At 44.9% G+C, this 26,695-nt stretch overlaps 1 protein-coding gene across 1 annotated transcript in view; it reads right to left on the minus strand.

The window, feature by feature from the left end:
• Window positions 1-15,972: 15,972 nt before the first annotated feature.
• LOC115128539 (phosphatase and actin regulator 4A-like) overlaps window positions 15,973-26,695 on the minus strand; it is a 58,565-nt gene continuing 47,842 nt past the window's right edge. The window contains exons 9-17 of the mRNA XM_065018135.1: window positions 25,780-25,923; window positions 24,446-25,043; window positions 22,411-22,655; window positions 21,184-21,337; window positions 21,041-21,096; window positions 20,198-20,259; window positions 19,820-19,957; window positions 17,861-17,937; window positions 15,973-17,686 (exon numbers count right to left, since the gene is read on the minus strand). Of these exons, the coding sequence (XP_064874207.1) occupies window positions 17,671-17,686; window positions 17,861-17,937; window positions 19,820-19,957; window positions 20,198-20,259; window positions 21,041-21,096; window positions 21,184-21,337; window positions 22,411-22,655; window positions 24,446-25,043; window positions 25,780-25,923 (1,490 nt within the window). The 3' untranslated portion in view covers window positions 15,973-17,670. The remainder of the gene's footprint in view (window positions 17,687-17,860; window positions 17,938-19,819; window positions 19,958-20,197; window positions 20,260-21,040; window positions 21,097-21,183; window positions 21,338-22,410; window positions 22,656-24,445; window positions 25,044-25,779; window positions 25,924-26,695) is intronic.

Raw genomic sequence — 26,695 nt, forward strand, 5'->3', positions numbered from 1 at the left:
GGAGAGGCTGTGTGGAGGTATAGCTCAGAGAGAGGAGAACAGATGGACATGGAGAGGCTTTTTAGAGGTATAGCTCAGAGAGAGGAGGACAGATGGACATGGAGAGGCTGTGTGGAGGTATAGCTCAGAGAGAGGAGAACAGATGGACACGGAGAGGCTGTGTAGAGGTATAGCTCAGAGAGAGGAGGACAGATGGACATGGAGAGGCTTTTTAGAGGTATAGCTCAGAGAGAGGAGGACAGATGGACATGGAGAGGCTGTGTGGAGGTATAGCTCAGAGAGAGGAGAACAGATGGACACGGTGAGGCTGTGTAGAGGTATAGCTCAGAGAGAGGAGGACAGATGGACATGGAGAGGCTTTTTAGAGGTATAGCTCAGAGAGAGGAGGACAGATGGACATGGAGAGGCTGTGTGGAGGTATAGCTCAGAGAGAGGAGAACAGATGGACACGGAGAGGCTGTGTAGAGGTATAGCTCAGAGAGAGGAGGACAGATGGACATGGAGAGGCTTTTTAGAGGTATAGCTCGGAGAGGAGGACAGATGGCCATGGATAGGCTGTGTAGAGGTATAGCACAGAGAGAGGAGGACAGATGGACATGGAGAGGCTTTTTAGAGGTATAGCTCAGAGAGGAGGACAGATGGACATGGAGAGGCTGTGTAAAGGTATAGCTCAGAGAGAGGAGGACAGATGGACACATTTACATTACATTTAAGTCATTTAGCAGACGCTCTTATCCAGAGCGACTTACAAATTGGTGCGTTCACCTTATGACATCCAGTGGAACAGCCACTTTACAATTGTGCATCTAAACGGAGAGGCTGTGTAGAGGTATAGCTCAGAGAGAGGAGGACAGATGGACACGGAGAGGCTGTGTAGAGGTATAGCTCAGAGAGAGGAGTACAGATGGACATGGAGAGGCTGTGTGGAGGTATAGCTCAGAGAGAGGAGGACAGATGGACACGGAGAGGCTGTGTAGAGGTATAGCTCAGAGAGAGGAGGACAGATGGACATGGAGAGGCTGTGTGGAGGTATAGCTCAGAGAGAGGAGGACAGATGGACACGGAGAGGCTGTGTAGAGGTATAGCTCAGAGAGAGGAGTACAGATGGACACGGAGAGGCTGTGTAGAGGTATAGCTCAGAGAGAGGAGTACAGATGGACACGGAGAGGCTGTGTAGAGGTATAGCTCAGAGAGAGGAGGACAGATGGACACGGAGAGGCTGTGTAGAGGTATAGCTCAGAGAGAGGAGGACAGATGGACATGGAGAGGCTGTGTAGAGGTATAGCTCAGAGAGAGGAGGACAGATGGACACATTTACATTACATTTAAGTCATTTAGCAGACGCTCTTATCCAGAGCGACTTACAAATTGGTGCGTTCACCTTATGACATCCAGTGGAACAGCCACTTTACAATTGTGCATCTAAACGGAGAGGCTGTGTAGAGGTATAGCTCAGAGAGAGGAGGACAGATGGACACGGAGAGGCTGTGTAGAGGTATAGCTCAGAGAGAGGAGTACAGATGGACATGGAGAGGCTGTGTGGAGGTATAGCTCAGAGAGAGGAGGACAGATGGACACGGAGAGGCTGTGTAGAGGTATAGCTCAGAGAGAGGAGGACAGATGGACATGGAGAGGCTGTGTGGAGGTATAGCTCAGAGAGAGGAGGACAGATGGACACGGAGAGGCTGTGTAGAGGTATAGCTCAGAGAGAGGAGTACAGATGGACATGGAGAGGCTGTGTAGAGGTATAGCTCAGAGAGAGGAGTACAGATGGACACGGAGAGGCTGTGTAGAGGTATAGCTCAGAGAGAGGAGGACAGATGGACACGGAGAGGCTGTGTAGAGGTATAGCTCAGAGAGAGGAGGACAGATGGACATGGAGAGGCTGTGTAGAGGTATAGCTCAGAGAGAGGAGGACAGATGGACACATTTACATTACATTTAAGTCATTTAGCAGACGCTCTTATCCAGAGCGACTTACAAATTGGTGCGTTCACCTTATGACATCCAGTGGAACAGCCACTTTACAATTGTGCATCTAAACGGAGAGGCTGTGTAGAGGTATAGCTCAGAGAGAGGAGGACAGATGGACACGGAGAGGCTGTGTAGAGGTATAGCTCAGAGAGGAGGACAGATGGACATGGAGAGGCTGTGTGGAAGTATAACTCAGAGAGAGGAGAGATATACAGTACATATTCTGTTTGGCCGGAAGGAAACTTCAGCAAAGTGATTGTCCTACTGTTGCCCCAAAGAGCATTGTAATGCTTCATGCAGGAGCCGAGTGAGGGAAGTATTAGAATGGCTCATCTCCTCCACTCTACACTTCCAGTCATTAAAATCAAATAACAACCCAGGCTTCATCCATGAATCTCTGGCTCAGCCTATAGGCCACTTCCGTTCCTCCTATACATTACTGTACAAAACATTATGAACACCTGCTCTTTCCATGACAGACTGACCAGGTGAATCCAGGTGAAACCTATGATGTCACTTGTTAAATCCACTTCAAGACAAACTTTGTCACATGCACCAATACAACAAGTGAAATGCTTCACCGTGAAATGCTTACTTACAAGCCCTTAACCAACAGTTCAGTTCAAGAAGAGTAAAGAAAATATTAGAATAAGTAGAATAAAATAAAAAGTAATGATAAAAAATAACAATAAGAATAACAATAGCGAGACTATATACAGGGGCCACTGGTATCGAGTCTGGGTGCGGGTTACAAGTTAGTTGAGGTAATATTTACATATAGGTGGGGGTGAAGTAACTATGCATAGATAATGAACAGCAAGTAGCAGCAGTGTACAAAAAGGGGGATCAATGCAAATTGTTTGTCAGTCTTATGGCTTGGGGGTAGAAGCTGTTGAGGAGCCTTTTGGTCCTAGACTTGGTGCTCCGGTACCGCTTGCCGTGCGGTAGCAGAGAAAACAGTCTATAACTCCCGAGGGGCCCCAGTGTTAGGAATCAACGTGGCAGATGTGATATTGCCTACTCGTACCACATGGGGGCAGCCCGTCAGGAATTCCAGGATCCAGTTGCAGAGGGAGGTGTTTAGTCAATCAGTGTTAATGAAGGGGAGGAGACGGGCTAAGGAAGGATTTTTAAGCCTTGAGACAATTGAGATGAATTGTGTACAGTTGAAGTGGGAAGTTTACAAACACCTTAGCCAAATACATTTAAACTAAGTTTTTCACAATTCCTGACATTTAATCCTAGTACAAATTCCCTGTTTTAGGTCAGTTAGGATCACCACTTTATTTCAAGAATGTGAAATGTCTGAATAATAGTAGAGAGAATTATATATTTCAGCTTTAATTTCTTTCATCACATTCCCAGTGGGTCAGAAGTTTACATACACTCAATTAGTATTTGGTAGTGTTGCCTTTAAATTGCTTAAGGTGGGTCAAACGTTTCGCGTAGCCTTTCACAAGCTTCCCACAATATGTTGGGGGAATTTTGACCAAGCTTTAACTTCCTGACTGATGTCTTGAGATGTTGCTTCAATATATCCACATCATTTTCCTGCCTCGCTACGACATCTTTTTTTGTGAAGAGCAAAAGTCTCTCCTGCAGCAAAGCATCCGCACAACATGATGCTGCCACCCCCGTGCTTCACGGTTGGGATGGTGTTCTTCGGCTTGCAAGCCTCCCCTTTTTTCCTCCATACATAACGATGGTCATTATGGCCAAACAGTTCTATTTTTGTGTCATCAGACCAGAGCACATTTCTCCAAAAAGTACAATCTTTGTCCCCATATGCAGTTGCAAACCTCAGTCTGGCATTTTTATGGCGGTTTTGGAGCAGTGGCTTCTTCCTTGCTGAGCGGCATTTCAGGTTTTGTCGGTATAGGACTAGTTTAACTTCACAAGGTCCTTTGCTGTTGTTCTGGGATCGATTTACACTTTTTTTGCACCAAAGTACGTTCATCTCTAGGAGACAGAACCCATCTCCTTCCTGAGCGGTATGACGGCTGTGTGGTCCCAAAGTGTTTATACTTGCATACTAAAGATTGAACGTGGTACCTTCAGGCATTTGGAAATTGCTCCTAAGAATGAATCAGACTTGTGGAGGTCTACAATTTATTTTCTGAGGTCTTGGCTGATTTATTTTGATTTTCCCATGATGTCAAGCAAAGAGGCACTGAGTTTGAAGGTAGGCCTTGAAATACATCCACATGTACACCTCCAATTGACTCAAATTATGTCAATTAGCCTATGAGAAGCTTCTAAAGCCATGACACCATTTTCTGGAATTTTCCAAGCTGTTTAAAGGCACAGTCAACTTAGTGTACGTAAACTTCTGACCCACTGGAATTGTGATACAGTGAATTATAAGTGAAATAATCTGTCTGTAAACAATTGTTGGAAAAAATATCTGTGTCATGCACAAAGTTGACTTGCGAAAACTATAGTTTGTTAAACAAGAAATTTGTGGCGTGGTTGAAAAACGAGTTGTAATGACTCCAACCTAAGTGTATGTAAACTTCAGACTTCAACTGTATGTGTGCCATTCAGAGGGTGAATGGGCAAGACAAAATATTTAAGTGTCCTTGAACGGGGTAATTCAATATTACACTGCTGTCAGAGCTCTCGTGGCTTTGTGTGTGTGTTGAGGGCAAGGCTGACCTGGATACTTGGACATCACAGTCTTACTCTATGGTTGTATTTAATAATATTAAATATTTATTACATGAAGCTAGAATATTTGCCTCCTATATTCAATGCATTCGGAAAGTATTCAGACCCTTTGACTTTTTCCACATTTTGTTACATTAGCGTTATTCTAAAATTGATTACATATTTCTTCCCCTCATCAATCATCATACAGTACCCCATAATGGCAAAGCAATATTTGAAGATGTTTTAAAAATAAAAAACTGTAATTGTCATGTATTGTCATGTTATGTCTTGTTCCTGTTCTTTCTCTTCACTTTGTTTCCCCCTGCTGGTCGTATTAGGTTACCTTCTCTCCCTTTCCTTCCCCCAGCTGTTCCTCATCTCCTCTAACTACCTCGTTTACTCTCTCCCACCTGTTCCCTTTTTTCCCTCTGATTAGGTCTCTATTTCTCTCTCTGTTTCTGAATTCTGTCTTTGTCAGATTCTCGTTTGCTTCACCCTTGTCCCGTCCTGTCGTAATCTGCCTCTTCATCAGATGCTACGTGTGATCAGGTACCTCTGTCCTCTACAACCCGCTCCTACCCGGAGAGACCAGCAGTCTGTTGCCGCTAACCCTGCTATTCTCCTCTGCTGCTAGAAGGGGACTCTCCTGTAAAGATCAGAGGACTTTATGATTTATTTGTCGCCCTCTCTGCGGGTTGTCTATTTTGTCTACCGATACATCTGAAGAGGATTTATGTCTTCCCTGTGTTTGGACATTAAAAGACTCTGTTTCTGTTAAACCGCTTTTGGGTCCTCACTCACCTGCATAACAGTAATACCGTATATACATAAGTATTCAGACCCTTTGCTGTGAGACTTGAAATTGAGCTCAGGTGCATCCTGTTCCCATTGATCATCCTTGAGATGTTTCTAGAACTTGACTGGAGTCCACCTGGGGTAAATTAAATTGATTGGACGTGATTTGGAAAGGCACAAACCTGTCTATATAAGGTCCCACAGTGCGTCAGCGCAAAAACCAAGCCATGAGGTCAAAGGAATTGTCCGTAGACCTCCGAGACAGGATTGTGTTGAGGCACAGATCTGGAGAAGGGTACCAAAGCTGCAGCATTGAAGGTCCCCAAGAACACAATGGCCTCCATCATTCTTAAATAGAAGAATTTTGGAACAACCAAGACTCTTCCTAGAGCTGGCTGCCCGGCCAAGCTGAGCAATCTGGGGAGAAGGGCCTTGGTCATGGAGGTGACCAAGAACCCGATGGTCACTCTGACAGAGCTCCAGAGATTCTCTGTGGAGATGGAATAACCTTCCAGAAGGACAGTCATCTCTACTATACTCCATCAATCAGGTCTTTATGGTAGAGTGGCCAGACAGAAGACACTCCTCAATGAAAGGCCCATGACAGCCCTCTTGGATTATGCCAAAAGGCACCTAAAGACTCTCAGAACATGAGAAACAAGATTCTCTGGTCTGATGAAACCAAGTTTGAACTCTTTGGCCTGAATGCCAGGCGTCACGTCTGAAGGAAACCTGGCACCATCCCGTGGGTGAAGCTTGGTGGTGGCAGAATCATGCTGTGGGGATGTATTTCAGAGGCAGGGACTGGGAGACTAGTCAGGATCGAGGGAAAAACGAACGATGAAAAGTACAGAGAGATCATTGATAAGGGACAAGTCTCCGAATGTCCTTGAGTAGCCCAGCCAGAGACCAGACATGAACCTGATCGAACATCTCTGGAGAGACATGAAAATAGCTGTGCAGCGATGCTCCCCATCCAATCTGACAGATCTTGAGAGAATCTGCTGAAAATAATGGGATTAACTCCCCAAATACAGGTGTGCCAAGGTTGTAGAGTCATACTCAAGAAGACTTGAAGCTGTAATCCCTGCTTTGTTATTATGGGGTATTGTGTGTAGATTGATGAGTGAAAAAAAACATTTATTTGGAAAAAGTCAAGGGTCTGAATACACTGTATTCTTCAGTCTTGGTAGTTGTCTGAGCACTTTCCCAAACCAGAAACCGTGGATTGATGGCAGCATTCACGTGAAACTGAAAGCGCAAACCACTCCTTTTAACCAGGGCAAGGTGACCGGAAACATGACCGCATATATACAGTGTAGCTATTCCCTCCGCAAGGCAATCAAACAAGCTAAGCGGCAGTATAGAGACAAAGTAGAGTCGCAATTCAACGGCTAAGACAAGAGGTATGTGGCAGGGTCTACAGTCAATCACAGATTACAAAAAGAAAACCAGCCCTGTCGCGGACAGGATGTCTTGCTCCCAGGCAGACTAAATATTTTTTTTGCCCGCTTTGAGGACAATACAGTGCCACTTACACGGCCTGCAACCAAAACCTGCGGACTCTCCTTCACTGCAGCCGATGTGAGTAAAACATTTAAACGTGTTAACCCTCGCAAGGCTGCAGGCCCAGACGGCATGTGTTTACAGACATTTTCAACCATCCTTATCCCAGTCTGCTGTTCCCACATGCCTCAAGAGGGCCACCATTGTCCCTGTTCCCAAGAAAGCTAAGGTAACTGAGCTAAACGACTACCGCCCCGTAGCACTCACTTCCGTCATCATGAAGTGCTTTGAGAGACTAGTCAAGGACCATATCACCTCCACCCTACCTGACACCCTAGACCCACTCCAATTTGCTTACCGCCCAAATAGGTCCACAGACGACGCAATCTCAACCACACTGCACACTGCCCTAACCCATCTGGTCAAGAGGAATACCTATGTGAGAATGCTGTTCATCGACTACAGCTCAGCATTTAACACCATAGTACCCTCCAAACTCTTCATCAAGCTCGAGACCCTGGGTCTTGACCCCGCCCTGTGCAACTGGGTACTGGACTTCCTGACGGGCCACCCCCAGGTGGTGAGGGTAGGTAACAACATCTCTGATACTCAACACTGGGGCCCCACAAGGATGCGTTGTGAGCCCTCTCCTGTACTCCCTGTTCACCCACGACTTCGTGGCCGTGCACGTCTCCAACTCAATCATCAAGTTTGCGGACGACACTACAGTGGTAGGCTTGATTACCAACAACGACAAGTTGGCCTACAGGAAGGAGGTGAGGGCCCTCGGAGTGTGGTGTCAGGAAAATAACCTCACACTCAACGTCAACAAAACTAAGGAGATGATTGTGGACTTCAGAAAACAGCAGAGGGAGCACCCCCCTATCCACATCGACGGGACAGTAGTGGAGAGGGTAGTAAGTTTTAAGTTCTAGACAGCGTCGTGAAGAAGGCGCAGCAGCGCCTCTTCAACCTCAGGAGGCTGAAGAAATTTGGCTTGTCACCAAAAGCACTCACAAACTTCTACAGATGCACAATCGAGAGCATCCTGTCGGGCTGTATCACCGCCTGGTACGGCAACTGTTCCGCCCACCACCGCAAGGCTCTCCATAGGGTAGTGAGGTCTGCACAACGCATCACCGGGGGCAAACTACCTGCCCTCCAGGACACCTACACCACCCGATGTCACAGGAAGGCCATAAAGATCATCAAGGACTACAACCACCCAAGCCACTGCCTGTTCACCCCGCTATCATCCAGAAGGCGAGGTCAGTACAGGTGCATCAAAGCAGGGACCGAGAGACTGAAAAACAGCTTCTATCTCAAGGCCATCAGACTGTTAAACAGCCACCACTAACATTGAGTGGCTGCTGCCAACACACTGACTCAACTCCAGCCACTTTAATAATGGAAATTGATGTAAAAATATATCACTAGCCACTTTAAACAATGTTACTTAATATAATGTTTACATACCCTACATTACTCATCTCATATGTATATATATATATACTGTACTCTATATCATCTACTGCATCTTTATGTAATACATGTATCACTAGCCACTTTAAACTATGCCACTTTGTTTACATACCCTACATTACTCATCTCATATGTATATACTGTACTCGATACCATCTACTGCATCTTGCCTATGCCGCTCTGTACCATCACTCATTCATATATCTTTATGTACATATTCTTTATCCCTTTACACTTGTGTGTATAAGGTAGTAGTTTTGAAATTGTTAGGTTAGATTACTCGTTGGTTATTACTGCATTGTCGGAACTAGAAGCACAAGCATTTCGCTACACTCGCATTAACATCTGCTAACCATGTGTATGTGACAAATAAAATTTGATTTGATTCGATTTACAGGCCGAAAGGACGGACAGCTGAGCATCCTTGCAGTGGCAGACCACGTGTAACAACACCTGCACAGGATTGGTACATCCGAACGTCACACCTGCGGGACAGGTACAGGATGGCAACAACTGCCTGAGTTACACCAGGAATGCACAATCCCTCCATCAGTGCTCAGACTGTCCACAATAGGCTGAGAGAGGCTGGACTGAGGGCTTGTAGGCCTGTTGTAAGGCAGGTCCTCACCAGACATCAGACATCACCGTTGCCTATGGGCACAAACCCACCGTCGCTGGACCAGACAGGACTGGAAAAAAGTGCTCTTCACTGATGAGTAGCGGTTTTGTCTCAACAGGTGTGACGGTCGGATTCGCATTTATCGACGAAGGAATGAGCGTTACACCGAGGCCTGTACTACCTGGGATTGATTTGGAGGTGGAGGGTCTGTCATGGTCTGAAGCGGTGTGTCACAGTATCATCGGACTGAACTTGTTATTGCAGGGAATCTTAACACTATGCGTTACAGGGAAGACATCCTCCTCCCTCATGTGGTACCCTCGTTATGTGAGTTATTTCCTGCAAGACAGGAATGTCAGTGTTCTGCCATGGCCAGCGAAGAGCCCGGATCTCAATCTCATTGAGCACTTCTGGGACCTGTTGGATCGGAGGGTGAGGGCTAAGGCCATTCCCCCCAGAAATGTCCGGGAACTTGCAGGTGCCTTGGTGGAAGTGTGGGGTAACATCTCACAGCAAGAACTGGCAAATCTGGTGCAGTCCATGAGGAGAAGATGCACTGCAGTGCTTAATGCAGCTGGTAGCCACACCAGATACTGACTGTTACTTTTGATTTTGACCCCCCCTTTGTTCAGAAATACATTATTCCATTTCTGTTAGTCACATGTCTGTGGAACTTGTTCAGTTTGTTGAATCTTATGTTCATACAAATATTTACACATGTTAAGTTTGCTGAAAATAAACTCAGTTGACAGTGACAGGACTGAGGACTGAGTTTATGAGAGGTGTTTTGAAAAACTATAGCCCTGCTTCAAGGGAAGGAAGCCTGTAGGCATCTCCCATCTCAGAGTCCCACAAGCCCAGATCCATCGCACATTTTAGGCATTCTGCTCCCTGTCTCCATGGTGAGAGAGAGGTCCATTCGCCACAGCTTTCATGTGGCTTCTGAAATCTCCCTGGGTAACCCCTGCAAAGTAAAGTGCATCAGGCAGACACTATCCTCTATCTATACACTTACACTTAAGAGCCATGAGATGGAGAAAAGACTACTATACAGGAATGAGAACTGCGCAGGGAGAGGGAGAGAATGAGAAGAGAGATGGGGAAGGAGAGATATGGGCAGAAGGAGAAAGAGAGGGGTAGAGAGGGATGAAGGGACAGAGGGTGCAGAAGGAGAAAGAGAGGGGTAGAGAGGGATGAAGGGACAGAGGGTGCAGAAGGAGAAAGAGAGGGGTAGAGAGGGATGAAGGGACAGAAGGTGCAGAAGGAGAAAGAGAGGTGTAGAGAGGAATGAAGGCACAGATGGTGCAGAAGCAGAAAGAGAGGGGTAGATAGGGATGAAGGGACAGAGGTTGCAGAAGGAGAAAGAGAGGGGTAGAGAGGGATGAAGGGACAGAGGGTGCAGAAGGAGAAAGAGAGGGGTAGAGAGGGATGAAGGGACAGAGGTTGCAGAAGGAGAAAGAGAGGGGTAGAGAGGGATGAAGGGACAGAGGGTGCAGAAGGAGAAAGAGAGGGGTAGAGAGGGATGAAGGGATAGAGGGTGCAGAAGGAGAAACACTGTCACTACAGAGCTGCTATAATACGGTGGGAACATATTGAAGGCCACAATACTATATTCCCTTAAAGGCTTGTTATTGCTTTTCTTAATCAAAACATGGTGGATCTCCAAAGACCTTTCATCAGGTACTAAATGAGGGGAGGGAGATGGTGTGGTTTTAATATGATATGAAAGCAACACGTTCCCATGGCATACTTCCTGGTCGTGTCCAATGATGTACAGTACTAGTCAAAAGTTTGGACAAACCTACTCTTTAAAGGGTTTTTCTTTATTTCAACTATTTTCTACATTGTAGAATAATAGTGAAGACATCGAAAACCTCCCGCCTTTTCCTGTAGTGCACAATCATCTCCTTTGTCTTGCTCACATTGAGGGAGAGGTTGTTGTCCTGGCACCACATTACCAACAATGATGAGAGGTCAGAGACCTTGCAATCAGGCCTACCACTGTTGTGTCGTCAGCAAACTTAATGATGGTGTTGGAGTCGTGTTTGGCCATGCAGTCGTGGGTGAACAGGGAGTACAGGAGGGGAGTAAGCACGCACCCCTGAGGGGTCCCTCAGTTGAGGACGTGTTGTTGCCTACCCTTACAACCTGGGGGCGGCCCGTCAGGAAGATCAGGATTTAGCTGCAGAGGGAGGTGTTTAGTCCCAGGGTCCTTAGCTTAGTGATTAGCGTTGTGGGCACTACGGTGTTGAACGCTGAGTTGTAGTCAATGAACAGCATTCTCACATGGGTGTTCCTTTTGTCCAGGTGGGAAAGGACAATGTGGAGTGTGATTGAGATTGCGTCATCTGTGGATTTGGTATGCAAAATTGGAGTGGGTCTAGGGTATCCGGGATGATGCTGTTGATGTGAGTCATGAGTCCTATTCTCGCTATACACCAAGTCACTTGGCTCTGTCATAACCTCACATGGTCTCTCCTATCATTGCTATGCAGACGACACACAATTAATCTTCTCCTTTCCCCCTTCTGACGACCAGGTGGCGAATCGCATCTCTGCATGTCTGGCAGACATATGATCTCGCCATCACGGTTGACAACTCCATTGTGTCCTCGTCCCAGAGCGCTAAGAACCTTGGCGTGATCCTGGACAACACCCTGTCGTTCTCAAATAACATCAAGGCGGTGGCCCGTTCCTGTAGGTTCATGCTCTACAACATCCGCAGAGTACGACCCTGCCTCACACAGGAAGCGGCGCAGGTCCTAATCCAGGCACTTGTCATCTCCCGTCTGGATTACTGCAACTCGCTGTTGGCTGGGCTCCTGCCTGTGCCATTAAACCCCTACAACTCATCCAGAACGCCGCAGCCCGTCTGGTGTTCAACCTTCCCAAGTTCTCTCACGTCACCCCGCTCCTCCGCTCTCCCACTGGCTTCCAGTTGAAGCTCGCATCCGCTACAAGACCATGGTGCTTGCCTACGGAGCTGTGAGGGGAACGGCACCTCAGTACCTCCAGGCTCTGATCAGGCCCTACACCCAAACAAGGGCACTGCGTTCATCCACCTCTGGCCTGCTCGCCTCCCTACCACTGAGGAAGTACAGTTCCCGCTCAGCCCAGTCAAAACTGTTCGCTGCTCTGGCCCCCAATGGTGGAACAAACTCCCTCACGACGCCAGGACAGCGGAGTCAATCACCACCTTCCGGAGACACCTGAAACCCCACCTCTTTAAGGAATACCTAGGATAGGATAAAGTAATCCTTCTCCCCCCTTAAAAGACCTAGATGCACTATTGTAAAGTGGCTGTTCCAAGGTATTACAGACTCGGTCAGGGAGAAAAGACACCTGCCAGTTGGTCCACGCATGCTTTGAGTAAAGGTCCTGGTAATCTGTCTGGCCCTGTGGCTTTGTGAATGTTGACCTGTTTAAAGGTCTTCCTCAAATCCGCTACCGAGAGCGATATCACACAGTTGTCTGGGAACAGCTGGTGCTCTCATGCAAGCTTCAGTGTTGCTTGCCTCGAAGTGAGCATAAAAGGCATTTAGCTCGTCTGGTCGTGTCACTGAGCAGCTCACGGTTGAGTTTCCCTTTGTAGTCCGTAATAGTTTTCAAGCCTTGCCACATCTGACGAGTGTCAGAGCCGGTGTAGTATGATTCAATCTTATTCCTGTATTGACGATTTGATGGTGATGGTTCGTCTGAGGGCGTGGTGGGATTTCTTATAAGCGTCCTGATTAGTGTCCCACTCCTTGAAAGCGGCAGCTCTAGCCTTTAGCTCGATGCGGATGTTGCCTGTAATCCATGGCTTATGGTTGGGATATGTACGTACGGTCACTGTGAAGCTGATGACTGAGGTGATATACTCCAATGCCATTGGATGAATCCAGGAACATATTCCAGTCTGTGCTAGCAAAACATTCCTGTAGCGTAGCATCCATGTCATCTGACCACTTCCGTATTGAGTGAGTCACTAGTAATTCCAGATTTAATCTTTGCTTGTAAGCAGGAATCAGGAGGATAGAATTATGGTCAGACTTGCCAAATGGAGGGCAAAGGTGAGCTTTGTAAGCGTCTCTGTGTGTGGAGTAAAGGTGGTCTAGAGTTTTTTTCCCCTCTGGTTGCACATGTGACATGCTGGTAGAAATGAGGTGAAACGGATTTCAGGTTTGCCTGCATTAAAGTCCCCGGCCACTAGGAGCACCACTTCTGGATAAGCATTATCTTGTTTTCTTATGGCCTCATACAACTGGTTGAGTGCGTTATTAGTGCCAGCATCAGTTTGAAGTGGTAAATAGACAGCTACAAATAATATATATAACCTCTCCTGGTAGATAGTGTGGTCTACAGCTTATCATAATGTAATCTACCTGAGGTGAGCAATACCTAAAGACCTCTTTAATATCAGACATTGCACACCAGCTGTTGCTGACAAATAGACACACACCCCACCACTCCCCACTCTTATCAGACGTAGCGCCTCTGTCCTGCCGATGCATAGAAAATCCTGCCAGCTCTATATTTTCCATGTCGTCGTTCAGCCTAGACTCTGTGAAACATAAGATCGTTTTTAATGTCCCGTTGGAAGGATAGCCTTGATCGTCTATCATCCATTTTATTTCCCAATGATTGCACGTAGGCCAATAGAACGGATGGTAGTGGAGGTTTACTCACTCCCCTACGAATTCTCAGAAGGCAGCCAGACCTCCGCCCCCTTTTTCTCAGTCTTTTCTTCACGTAAATGATGAGGATTTGGGCCCATTCCCGAGAAAGCAGTGTATCCTTCGTAATTGACTAGGCAATAGGATAGATAAGAAGAAAAAAGTACAGAATAGGAGCAGTATATGATGAATGTGAACGTGTGTTGGCAGCATGCGCGCGCGTGCGTCGGGGGTTGTGAGTGTCGGTGTAGTGTGTGTGTGTGTGTACACAGTACCTTCAGATACAATTCATACCCTTGGCTTTATCCCCACATTTTGTTGTTACAGCCTGAATTCAAAATATATAAAATATATTTTTTTACATCTACACACAATACCCCATAATGACAAAGTGAAACATTTTTTTATTTAAAAAAACTAACATTTTTGCACATTCATTTACTGAAAATGAACTACAGGAATACTTTTGCCGGCAATTACAGCTTTGAGTCTTCTTGGGTGTCTTCATCAGCTTTGCACATGTGGATTCGGGGATTTTCTCCCATTACCCCCTGCAGAGTTTATCAAGCTCTGTTAAGTTAGATGGGGAGCAACAGTGAACATTAATCTTCAAGTTTTTCCACAGATTTGAAATGGGATTCAAGTGTGGGCCACACAATGACTTTCAAATTCTTGATCTGAAGCCATTCCAGTGTTGCTTTGGCTGTATGCTTGAGGTCATTGTCCTGTTGGAACGTAAATCTTCGCATCAGTCTAAGATTGTTTGCACTCTGAAGCAGGTAGGTTCAAGGATTTCCCTGTATTTGGCTGCATTAATTTGGCTCCATTCAAGGCATCCACATAGCACGATGTTGCCACAACCATGCTTGACAGTAGGGATGGTGTTCGATGGGTGTTGAGCTGTGCCTGGCTCTCCAGACAGGGCTTTTCATTCAGGCTAAAGAAGTACATTTGTATTGGTTGAAACAAATCTGATTAATGCACAACTATGGGGTTGGCTTTAGATTGTTGACAACATGTAAAATATATTTACTTTCCAAATGTTTATTGAAAACAATTACATTTGCACAATGAGCACTTGTCTCATACTGTACATAGTTACAGCTGTCGGTTAGCTAGTAAATGTTTGTCATATTAGCATAGACATGACAAGAGTCAAGATATAGTACGAGCCAACTACGATTCCCCACATGGCAGCTTCTTACCAATGTTGCCAACTATCTGACCAATCCGAATCATAACACCACAGGCATCAGATGCGCACGCATCATTTGTGACATTGTCAGCCAACACGTTTAAAGTGGGCATAGAGTCCGTGCAAGACAGTTCACTAAATGTATACCCAGAGTATTTAGCAGTCTTATGGCTTGGGGGTAGAACCGGTCCAAGAGCAGATGGTCCAGTACCATTTGCCCGGATGGTAGCAGAGTGAACAGTCTACGGCTTGAGTGGCTGAAGTCTTCGTTCATTTTCCAGGCCCTCCTCTGACACCGGCTGATAGAGGTCCTGGATGGCAGGGAGCTCGGACCCAGTGCTGTACTGTGCCACCCACACCACCCTCTGTAGCACCATGTATTTGCCTTAGCAAGCAGTGATGCAGCCAGTCAAGATGCTCTCGATGGTGCAGCTGTTCTGAATGACGTTGGTATTGGTAAGGAGAGGACCCACTGATGGCTATTGTGGGTGGAACACATTGTCCACAATTGATAGTCCAAGGACTCAATGAAAGAAAAAAATGGAACAATAAAAAACAGAATACATCAGCAAAGATGAAAGGCAATAAAGAAAGAAAGAGTGGAAGAGTATTAGATATTCACTTTGCTAAAAAACTTGCATAACAATATTCTACAGCTAATTGGCTTAGAAGAACTAACATGAGGTCGAGTGGGCACAATGAACACGTCTCTATTACGTGGCTTGATAATTAGCATTTCAAAGGCTGTAAAGAGGAGCAAATAGGACCCGATTTAACTTGGGGTTTGATGTGCAGTATGATATAACATGTCTGATCAAGGAAGGCTGTTTATCCCCTGTATCAACAGTTGAAGAAGAATACAAGAACACTATTACCAGAGTTAGGCTACACGTTTCATCTGCATGTATGACGATAGTGAAGGTTCATAATAGTTTGATGGCTATTGTTGACCCAAAACACACAACGTTTCCCTGAGATTTCCACACAGAAGAGTCTGAAGATGCAGCCAAACAATAGATCTTGTACAGTATAATACTGCCCTCGCCTGGAGTATATTTCAAAAGGCAAGTGGTTGGGATAATGACAAGTTGACAACATTCTTTAGGATGATAAACCATTTATTTTAATTTGAGTGAGAGTTGACCATTCATTTATACAGTAGGTTTGCAAATCATTTTAAAGATCTCTTTATAAAAAACAAAACATCTGTAAAATAAGGGAACCCTGTTTCGGTACCAATTTCTGTAACATTATTAGAAAATAGCACTGTTGTAACGCTTTAATTACATTTAAAAACACATTTATTTTAACATTAGGAAGACATAATATAAAGTCAATGAAATCAATCTACAGGATAAGTCTATACAGCTGAGGCCAACCAATGACCTACATACACAAAGTAACAATGTGAAGTAAAAATATATCCATGTTCCTGCCGCAGTCTTTCAAAATCAACCGTTAAATAATTATAGTGTACGTAAGCTTTAGGTTGTGTCTTAAATTATATTAGTTCTAACGTTTCAAATTGTACAACTTCCTGATTTTTTTTTTTTTTTAACTTTAAATGTCCATTTTAACAATATGGTTCCTTATTACTACGCTGAACAAACGATTAGTCAGCTTATATTATGGGCTGTCACAAAATCACTTAGATAATCAACAGCACGCAGTTAAAATGCACATCATTGTGTATGGGGACAATGGAGCGATGCTGAATAAGGTCTATGTAACACAGCTAGATAGCTGACTAGTAGACACTACATTTGAGTTTCAATTTAACTCATGTCTTGTGGTTGGACAACTAAACCCATAACCGACATGTAGGCTAGCTATAGCCATTTCACATTTACTACGCACAGTTTCCGTACCACTCCATGTATTGTCCCATTAGAGATAAGGGCGGTACCATTGGGTACCCATAAACACACGTTTCAGGGTTTCACCAGCGTCATGTAGTCTAACAAAGTTCTGTATCACATTTAGTTGAACATTAAATCATTAATACTACCGTGTACTAATGTTGACCATCGTCATGATCGACAATCAGTACGTATATAATTATTTTCTGTTCTCAATTAAAAATAGGGCAAAGTGTTGAAGGAACTCTAAAAACCAGGTACAGTAAAGGCCTCTTGGGAACATTCTTGCTTTAGGGAACGACAGAGAATGGAGGTGATGTGAGGAACAAAACAGGACATCCTTTGTCACAATCGCCGTCTGTCCCTCTTGTCCTTCCTATTCTGATAGTCAGTGTTGGCACAGGGAATCTACAAAATGGCAGCTGAAATAGGCCTAAACCACTAAACCTTGTCCAGCTAGTTCTTCTCCAGCTCTCCCTGTGGGTTGTCTGGTCAGGCAGATCAACGCTGGAGTACAGTAGTACCAGTAGTCCCATGGATTCATATGCAAGGGGTTGGACCGATGGAGGTCACCTCTAGTCCATGGTTTTAACAGTAAGTGGTTTGACCAAGAGGCCAAATCCCTAGTCCATGGTTTTAGATGCAAGTCGTTTATCTATAGGCCACACTTCTAGTCTGTGGTTTTAACAATGACTGGATAGACTGAGGGGCCACATCCATAGTCCATGTTTAGACAGGCTATACACCTCTAGTCCATGGTTTCAGATGTAGCCATCAACAGTGTTCCTTACAGGAGAGGAACAGGCTTGTGCCAGGACAGGGGGCTGTGGAAATTGCAGTCACCAGGGGTCTGTGTGCTCTGTATTGCAGTCCTGCAACCCCCCGGCTCAGTATTGCATTTAAGTACTTGCTCTGCAGCCGGGCCAGGGAGCACAGCTAAGGCCGATGGAATCTGAGGAGTGGGGACAGAGAAAAGTCATAATGTGCACTGGCTAAGAAGATCTAGGGTTTCAACTTGCAAAATCTCAACCACAGTTCGAGTTTTAGAGAAACCTTGGTTAGTTTGGGGTCCCGGGTCAGGGTATGAGTAAATAAAATAAATATTGGTAATGGATAGGGCACTAACCTGGTATAGATCCTGCTCTCTTCGTGAACCTCCATCTCAGAGCTCTTGAACTCGTTCAGTTCCTTGCGGATGGCAGCCTAGATTGAATAGAATAGAGAGCAAAGATTGAGTCAGGTGTTATGTGATGCACTGTACAGACAGCAACATCCTGGAGCAGGTCTACACGTTAATGTACAGTACAGAAACAGATCAATAGATCAGTGCCTATAGTTCAGAATGAGCCTTTTTTGGATATGAATAAAATGAAAATGGAGCCACAGAGTATGTTCTCTCCAGCTGTCAGACGTATTTGCGATGGCACACTGCCCCATATCCAAATCCTGGCACCTCAAAACTCATAAATATCAACCTCTGAAGATTTTTAACTTGTCAATAAAAGTCCTGCAAATTTAAAAAACAAAACAGCAAATGATTTAAGACCTCAGTTTTAATCAAAGAAATGGTCAAACAATTTTTTTTCCTCAGGGATTTTAAACCTCTGAATAGCAGAAAGTATGCAATAATTTGTGTTTCAACCTCTTCTCCTAGCTTAACTGGTATACTCTGGGGACAACTCAGGCAAAGCAATTAAGCAGCGGTTATATTGCATTCTTGGGATTTTAGTTTGACACGGTATACAGTTGAAGTCAGAAGTTTACATACACTTAGGTTGGAGTCATTAAAACTCGTTTTTCAACCACTCCACAAATTTCTTGTGAACAAACTACAGTTTTGGCAAATCGGTTAGAACATCTACTTTGTGTATGACAAGTAACTTTTCCAACAATTGTTTTACAGACAGATTATTTCACTGGGTCAGAAGTTCACATACACTAAGTTGACTGTACCTTTAAACAGCTTGGAAAATTCCAGATAATTATGTTGTTATGGCTTTAGAAACTTCTGATTGGCTAATTGACATCTTTTGAGTCAATTGGAGGTGTACCTGTGGATGTATTTCAAGGCCTACCTTCAAACTCAGTGCCTTTGACATCATAGGAAAATCAAAATAAATCAGCCAAGACATTAGATTTTTTTTTGTAGAACTCCACAAGTCTGGTTCATCCTTGGGAGCAATTTCCAAATACCTGAAGTACCACGTTCATCTGTACAAACAATAGTACACAAGTATAAACACCATGGGACCACGCAGCCGTCATACCGCTGAGGAAGGAGACGCGTTCCGTCTCCTAGAGATGAACGTACTTTGGTAAGAAAAGTGCAAATCAATCCCAGAACAGCAAAGGACCTTGTGAAGATGCTGGAGGAAACTGGTACAAAAGTATCTATATTCACAGTAAAACAAGTCGGGTTATATCGACATAACCTGAAAGGCCGCTCAGCAAGGAAGAAGCCACTGCTCCAAAACCGCCATAAAAAAGCCAGACTACAGTTTGCAACAGCACATGGGGCAAAGATAGTACTTTTTGGAGAAATGTCCTATGGTCTGATGAAACAAAAATAGAACTGTTTGGCCATAATGACCATTGTTATGTTTGGAGGAAAAAGGGGGACGTTTGACCCACCAATATGTTTGACCCACCTTAAACAATTTGAAGGCAATGCAACCAAATACTAATTGAGTGTATGTAAACTTCAGACCCACTGGGAATGTGATGAAAGAAATTAAAGCTGAAATAAATCATTCTCTACTATTATTCTGATATTTCACATTCTTCAAATAAAGTTGTAATCCTAACTGACCAAAGACAGGGAATCTTGACTAGGATTTATTGTCAGGAATTTTGAAAAACTGAGTTCAAATGTATTTGACTAAGGTGTATGTAAACTTCCCACTTCAACTGTATGTCTAGAATTCCAAACCCTGCTGAAATGGTTAAGTAAAGAACCTCAGGACTTATAAAGGTACAAAGATGTTAAAGATTTATCACTATACTATAGTTGAATTTTTTACCATTTTTTTTACCAATCTTTTACAATCTACAATTGTATTTAGTTAGTCGCTTAACTGCGACTCACCTTGTCGGAGGGAGTGAGCTTAGTCCAAGGTTTGTCTGCACGGCGGTCGTAGTCTTGAGTCGTGGTACACTCTACGTACTCATGGAAACGCAGGATCTTCCTGGCCTGAAGCTCTGCTATGGTGGGCCTCTGGGACAGCTGGGGGGAGGTAGAGAGAAAACACACTGAGTGACTACTGTCCAACTAAAATGATAAACTCTGGTCAGTTACATTTGAGTGTTTTATTTCTATATCCGTGTACGATGGCTTTGTCACCGGTGTGTGTGTATGCACATTGGTGTACTGTATCTAAATGTGTTTAAATTCTGCAGTGTTTGTGTGTGTGTTAGGTGTGTGTGTGTGTGTGTGTGTGTGTGTGAGAGAGTGAGTCAGGCTAACCTTTCTGGTGAGTCTGCGTTTGATCTCGCTCCGCTCTGCCCTGATATCAGCTTCGTTCCTGGCTACAATAAGACAAGACATTCCATCCCATCAGAGACAGAACAAAAACATGCCTCTAGTCAGAGAGAGAGAAAATGGTAGACTGGACCAGGGCCCATATTCACTAAGCGTATCAGAATAGGAGTGCTGATCTAGAATCCGTTTTTCCTTTTTAGATCATAATGAATATGATTATATGGTCAGGGGGGGACCTGATCCTAGACCAGCACTCCGGGCCCTGAGCTTCTCCTGGCGTCTTCACAGGAGTAACGGGAGTCGTTTTAATCAGTCTTTACCCTCTGGGACAAGGAAGTGCATTGTCTTAGATACACTGCAGTCTGAACATTATGTAGTCCTTTTACAGAGCTGTCTAAGGACAACGCTTTTAAGTAGTGCTTTCAGAGTCTAAAGATAACCAGAAAACAAACGTGAAAAACTTTACCTGTAGGCTACATGAGTGAAAACACCTTTTGGACAATATATGAAATTCTAAAAAGTGTTGGCACTACCATTTTGGTGCCAATGCTAAACTCAAGAACAAACAAGAGCAATGGTCAAATTGCACCATGAATCAAGTCATCGCTTTTATTTTATGTAAGTACTCTTACAAACCACAAGGGGGCATCTATAGGGCAGACAGACTGATGTATCGTAATAGATGGTTTTGGGTTACTAGTAAAACCAGAGCGATGCTTGTCTATCTAGAGGAGAAGGACATTAAACCAACTGCGAGGGGAGATGAACCATGAAGTTGATATTGACTGAAAAAATAGAAGTGACAGAGAAAGAGGGAAAGAGAGTTACCTGGAAGGATGTTTCTCTGCTCCAACTCCTCTGCTGTGGGTCTCTGACTCAACCTCCTGATTAGAGAAACACACAACACACACACATTTAGGGTAGGGGAACACCCCCCTCCCCAACTCACAGCGATCTCTAGATGTAGTTACCTGTTGAGCGTGGTACCGATCTTGTTCTTGAGTGCCTCCCACTGCTCTCTGCTCTGCCAGCCGACTCCGTCTTGTCCCTCTCCTCCCTCCCGCTCCTCTCTCTCCAGCTTCAGGGCCAGGGTGTCCTTCCTCGTCACACGGCTGGCCAAGGCACCTGGGTGGTGCAGACAAACAGTTCCAGTAACATGGGACAATACTTTCGCTCTACATCACATTTGAAAATGGTAAACTTCAGATTACACTTCTCATTTGGGTTAACACGGAACCCAAACCGGCAACGCGCGTGCGCCATCGTGCATAAATGTATTTTGCCCTGGGATATAAACATTGAGTTGTTATTTTACCTGAGATGCACAAGGTCCTCTACTCCGACAATTAATCCACACATAAAACGGCCAAAGGAATTGTTTCTAGTCATCTCTCCTCTTTCCAGGCTTTTTCATCTTTGAACTTATATGGTGATCGCATCTAAACTTTCATAGTATTACCACGACAACCGGCAACAAAGTTAGTCTTTCAATCACCCACGTGGGTATAACCAATGAGGAGATGGCACGTGGGTACCTGCTTCTATAAACCAATGAGGAGATGGGAGAGGCAGGACTTTCAGAGCGATCTGCGTCAGAAATAGGAATGACTTCTATTTTAGCCCTTGGCGTCGCAGACGCTCGTTGACGCACGCGAGCAGTGTGGGTGCAATAATTGAACAACATGGATTTCTAAATGTATTTTGTGGCGCTCGGTCACGCAACGTGTCTGTTCTGGTCAGCATGTTAGCTTTACCTGCAAGTAGTAAAATACATACAATGAAGGAAGAAAATAGAAAGACCGATTTGGAATATCCCTTATTGATACTTTTTTACTAATAATGAAAGGGCCTTCCTTGATAGTACTGTACTTACTTTGAGTTTGACATTGAAATCTATACCAGACCCATGTGGCATTATCACCAGACACACGTGGCATTATCACCAGACTTGACATCTACACCAGACACACGTGGCATTATCACCAGACTTCCCATCTACACCAGACACGTGGCATTATCACCAGACTTGACATCTACACCAGACACATGTGGCATTATCACCAGACTTCACATCTACACCAGACACACGTGGCATTATCACCAGACTTCACATCTACACCAGACACACGTGGCATTATCACCAGACTTCACATCTACACCAGACACGTGGCATTATCACCAAACTTCACATTACTTACTTGGTGGATCGTCGTCCTCGTCTTCATCGTCATCTCTGTAGAGAATGGGTCCGTCAGAGTCGGTCTCCTCATCCTCCTCACTGCTGTCTCCGGGCCCCCGGCCCTCTGGGATGACACTGACCCTGGGATCGACCACCAGACCCCTCCTGCTCCTGGGCTCCAGCTCAGGCTGCCTGGGGGGCAGCATCCTTCTGGGGTGAAGCTTCTCCAACTCCTCCTCCATGTCAAAGTCATCATCCTCAGGTCTGGAGAGAGAGGGACAAATGTTCATTGAATCTGACTGTTGAATAGAGAGTGATCAAGTGGGTATGATGTATGCATATACAGTTGAAGTCGGAAGTTTACATACACTTAGGTTGGAGTCATTAAAACTTGTTTTTCAACCACTCCACAAACTTCTTGTTAACAAACTACAGTTTTGGCAAGTCGGTTAGAACATCTACTTTGTGCTTGACAAGTAATTTTTCCAACAATTGTTTTCAGACAGATTATTTCAGTTATAATTCACTGTATCACAATTCCAGTGGGTCAGAAGTTTACATACACTAAGTTGACTGTACATTTAAACAGCTTGGAAAATTCCAGAAAACTATATCATGCTTTAGAATCTTCTAATAGCCTAATTGACATTATTTGAGTCAATTGGAGGTGTACCTGTGGATGTATTTCAAGGCCTACCTTCAAACTCAGAAAAAATCTAAATAAATCAGCCAAGACCAGAAAAAAAATTGTAGACCTCCACAAGTCTGGTTCATCCTTGGGAGCAATTTCCAAACGCCTGAAGGTATCACGTTCATCTGTACAAACAATAGTACGCATGTATAAACACCATGGGACCACTCAGCCGTCATACCGCTCAGGAAGGAGACGTGTTCTGTCTCCTAGAGATGAACGTACTTTGGTAAGAAAAGTGCAAATCAATCCCAGAACAACAGTAAAGGACCTTGTGAAGATGCTGGAGGAAACCGGTACAAAAGTATCTATATCCGCAGTAAAACAAGTCGGGTTATATCAAGGAAGAAGCCACTGCTCCAAAACCGCCATTAAAAAGCCAGACTACGGTTTGCAACTGCACATGGAGACGAAGATCATACTTTTTGGAGAAATGTCCTCTGATCTGATGAAACACAAATAGAACTGTTTGGCCATAATGACCATCATTTTGTTAGGAGGAAAAAGGGAGAGGCTTGCAAGCCGAAGAACACCATCCCAACTGTGAAGCACGGGGGTGGCAGCATCACGTTGTGGGGGTGCTGTGCTGCAGGAGGGACTGGTGCACTTCACAGAATAGATGGCATCATGAGGCAGAACAATTATGTGGATATTTTGAAGCAACATCTCAAGATATCAGTCAGGAAGTTAAAATCTTGGTCTCAAATGGGTTTTCCAAATGGACAATGACCGCTAGCAAACTTCCAAAGTTGTGGCAAAATAGCTTAAGGACAACAAAGTCAAGGTATTGGAGTGGCCATCACAAAGCCCTGACGTCAATCCCATAGAAAATGTGTGTGCAGAACTTAAAAAGCATGTGCAAGGAAGGAGGCCTACAAACCTGACTCAGTTACACCAGCTCTGTCAGGAGGAATGGGACAAAAATTCACCCAACTTATTGTGGGAAGCTTGTAGAAGGCTTTGACGTTTGACCCAAGTTAAACAATTTAAAGGCAATGCTATCGAATATTAATTGTGTATGTAAACTTCTGACCCACTGGGAATGTTATGAAAGAAATAAAAGCTGAAATAAATCATTCTCTCTACTACTATTCTGACATTTCACATTCTTGAAATAAAGTGGTGATTCTAACTGACCTAAGACAGGGAATTTGTAGAATTAAATGTCAGGAATTGTGAAAAACTGAGTTTAAATATATTTGGCTAAGGTATATTTAAATTTCTGACTTCAACTGTACATGTCTTAATCTATTGCAATGATCAAAGTCACGTTTTTAGCTCAGCATAAATATTGTTCCCATTTGTACTGTGGTTAATAGATATGCTGTGACATTATGGAAGTATGATAGAGTAGTATACTCACAGTCTGAGGGGTTCTATGGTGACGGGTAGGGAGCGTCGGCCTCCAGCCTCAGTGAGGAACTCTGGGGGGGACTCAAACAGCATGGAGTGCGCTCTTTGGGACCCATCTGGGTTAGCCTGAGCCGGGCTGGGGGAGCACAGGGCCCGCTGGATCAGGATGTGAAGGGGGATGGCTGGGACTGAGGCTGGGGGGTGGCTGGGCGGCTCTGTGGTTGGGCTGGGAGGGTCCTTCTGAGGGAAGGAGAGTGGGACCGGGAGGGGTGCGGAGGCAGGGTTGGGGAGCTGTAAGTGGGGGTGGGAGCTGGGAGTGGACGTGGGTATATGGGACAGAGGTCGGGGTGCTGGTGCAGGGTCAGAGGTGGGTAGTTTGAACCCTACTGCTCTGAGGGTGTCCCTGGTGTCGTCTCGGTCTGTGCTGGGGGGTACAGAGACAGTAGGTATGGGGACTGGGACAGAACCAGAGGGGCCCGAGGTCTCTGGCTCAGGGTCGCCAGAGTGGTGCTTGGTGACGGGGGTCATCCTCTTGGGCGGAGTGGGAGGAGAGCGCCTGGTGGGGGCAGGAACAACGATGATACCACTGCCAACCTGAGAGAGCTCCGCTATGGAACAAAACACACAACAGAATGAATACTAGTCATTAAACAAGGACTGACACGCAGTAGACACAGAAAACAGAACTGAAAGAGAAAGAGTGTTACTAATCTGAAATATAAAAGGCATCACATTCACACTCAAGCAAACTGGTTAAAAGGATTATCATGACTTGTTTAGTTTCATGAAGGCACAATGCACGACTTACCAGTGGATAGATGGAACATATTTAAAAAGCATGATGATATCAGGCCTGGACATTAGCAGAACGGTACACATCTAACCCTATGGTTTAGATGGAAATCTTTCACAGCAGGATTCAAGCCTGATTCATTTGAAAACAACCAGAAAAGCATTTTATTAGTCCGAATCCATTATTTTGAAGTCATTTCACACGTCTCCGCAGTCTCTCATCGAAGTCATCCAACGAGCTGAGGCACACTGCCTGGCAGTTATCTTAACTTCCATGCATTGTTTTTATTCCAGCCAAGTCAAGTTAGTTTAGCAACAACTCAATCCGACATGCAATGAATGAAGTAGTGGGGGACCATCGATCTATGCTGGTGGTGCTTCACACCATGGGCTATGGGCAGAATGGGTAACAGTTATTCAGTTGTTATAGACACCGGTCAGGCATTAGACTTGGTGGTGTGCAACAAAACGCGCTGTGGAGCGGTTATGGTTATTCAGAAGGACAGCGTCACAGCATGGCAGGCTTGGGTTGCGCCCCTCAGGACAGGGTACCTGAGCAGGCTTGTTCAGTCTGTCGGCGGTGGAGGTAGGTGGGCAGTGAAAGGTACAGGCCCAGCTCCCCCTGCCTTCTCCAGCTGGTACAGTAGTGAGGAGAAAGGGGACCTTGGACCCTGGAGGCCCTGTTCAATGTGGACACTGACAGAGATGAGGGAGGTCAGAGGTCAAGGCCTTCAGCAGGCTGCTTGAAGGTGCGGGACACTGAATAACTGGTCACTGTTGCCCAGCTAGGCAGATTGTTACCTCAATTAATATCTAAACTAATATCTTACTAAATCTAATATTTAGCCTCTAAGGATAGAAAGCTGACAGATAAATACATGATTGTCTGGTGAGGATGTAGACCTATTGTATGTACATATTGTGATGATACATAAACCACTTTTCTCCAACAGAGAGAATGGATGTTTGCAATATGACCAATGACAGGGTTATATACACCGAGTGTACAAGACATTAGGAACACCTTCATAATATTGAGTTTCACCCCCCTTTTCCCTCAGAACAGCCTCAATTTGTAGGGGCTTGGGCTCTGCAAAGTGTCGAAAGCGTTCCACAGGGACACTGGCCCATGTTGACGCCAACACTTCCCACAGTTGTGTCAAGTTGGCTGGATGTCCTTTGGGTGGCGGACCATTCTTGATACACACGGGAAACTGTTGAGTGTGAAAAACCATGCAGCGTTGCAGTTCTTGACACACTCAAACCAGTGCCCCTGGCACTTACTACCATGCCCTGTTCAAAGGCACTTAAATCTTTTGTTTTGCTCATTCACCCTCTAAATGGCACACACACACAACCCATGTCTCAGTTGTCCCAAGGCTTAAAAATCATTACTTAACCCATCTCCTCCCCTTGATTTACACTCATTGAAGTGGATTTAACATGTGACATCAATAAGGGATCATAG

This window comes from Oncorhynchus nerka, linkage group LG4 (genome assembly GCF_034236695.1).
Source record: "Oncorhynchus nerka isolate Pitt River linkage group LG4, Oner_Uvic_2.0, whole genome shotgun sequence".
Classification (NCBI taxonomy): domain Eukaryota; kingdom Metazoa; phylum Chordata; class Actinopteri; order Salmoniformes; family Salmonidae; genus Oncorhynchus; species Oncorhynchus nerka.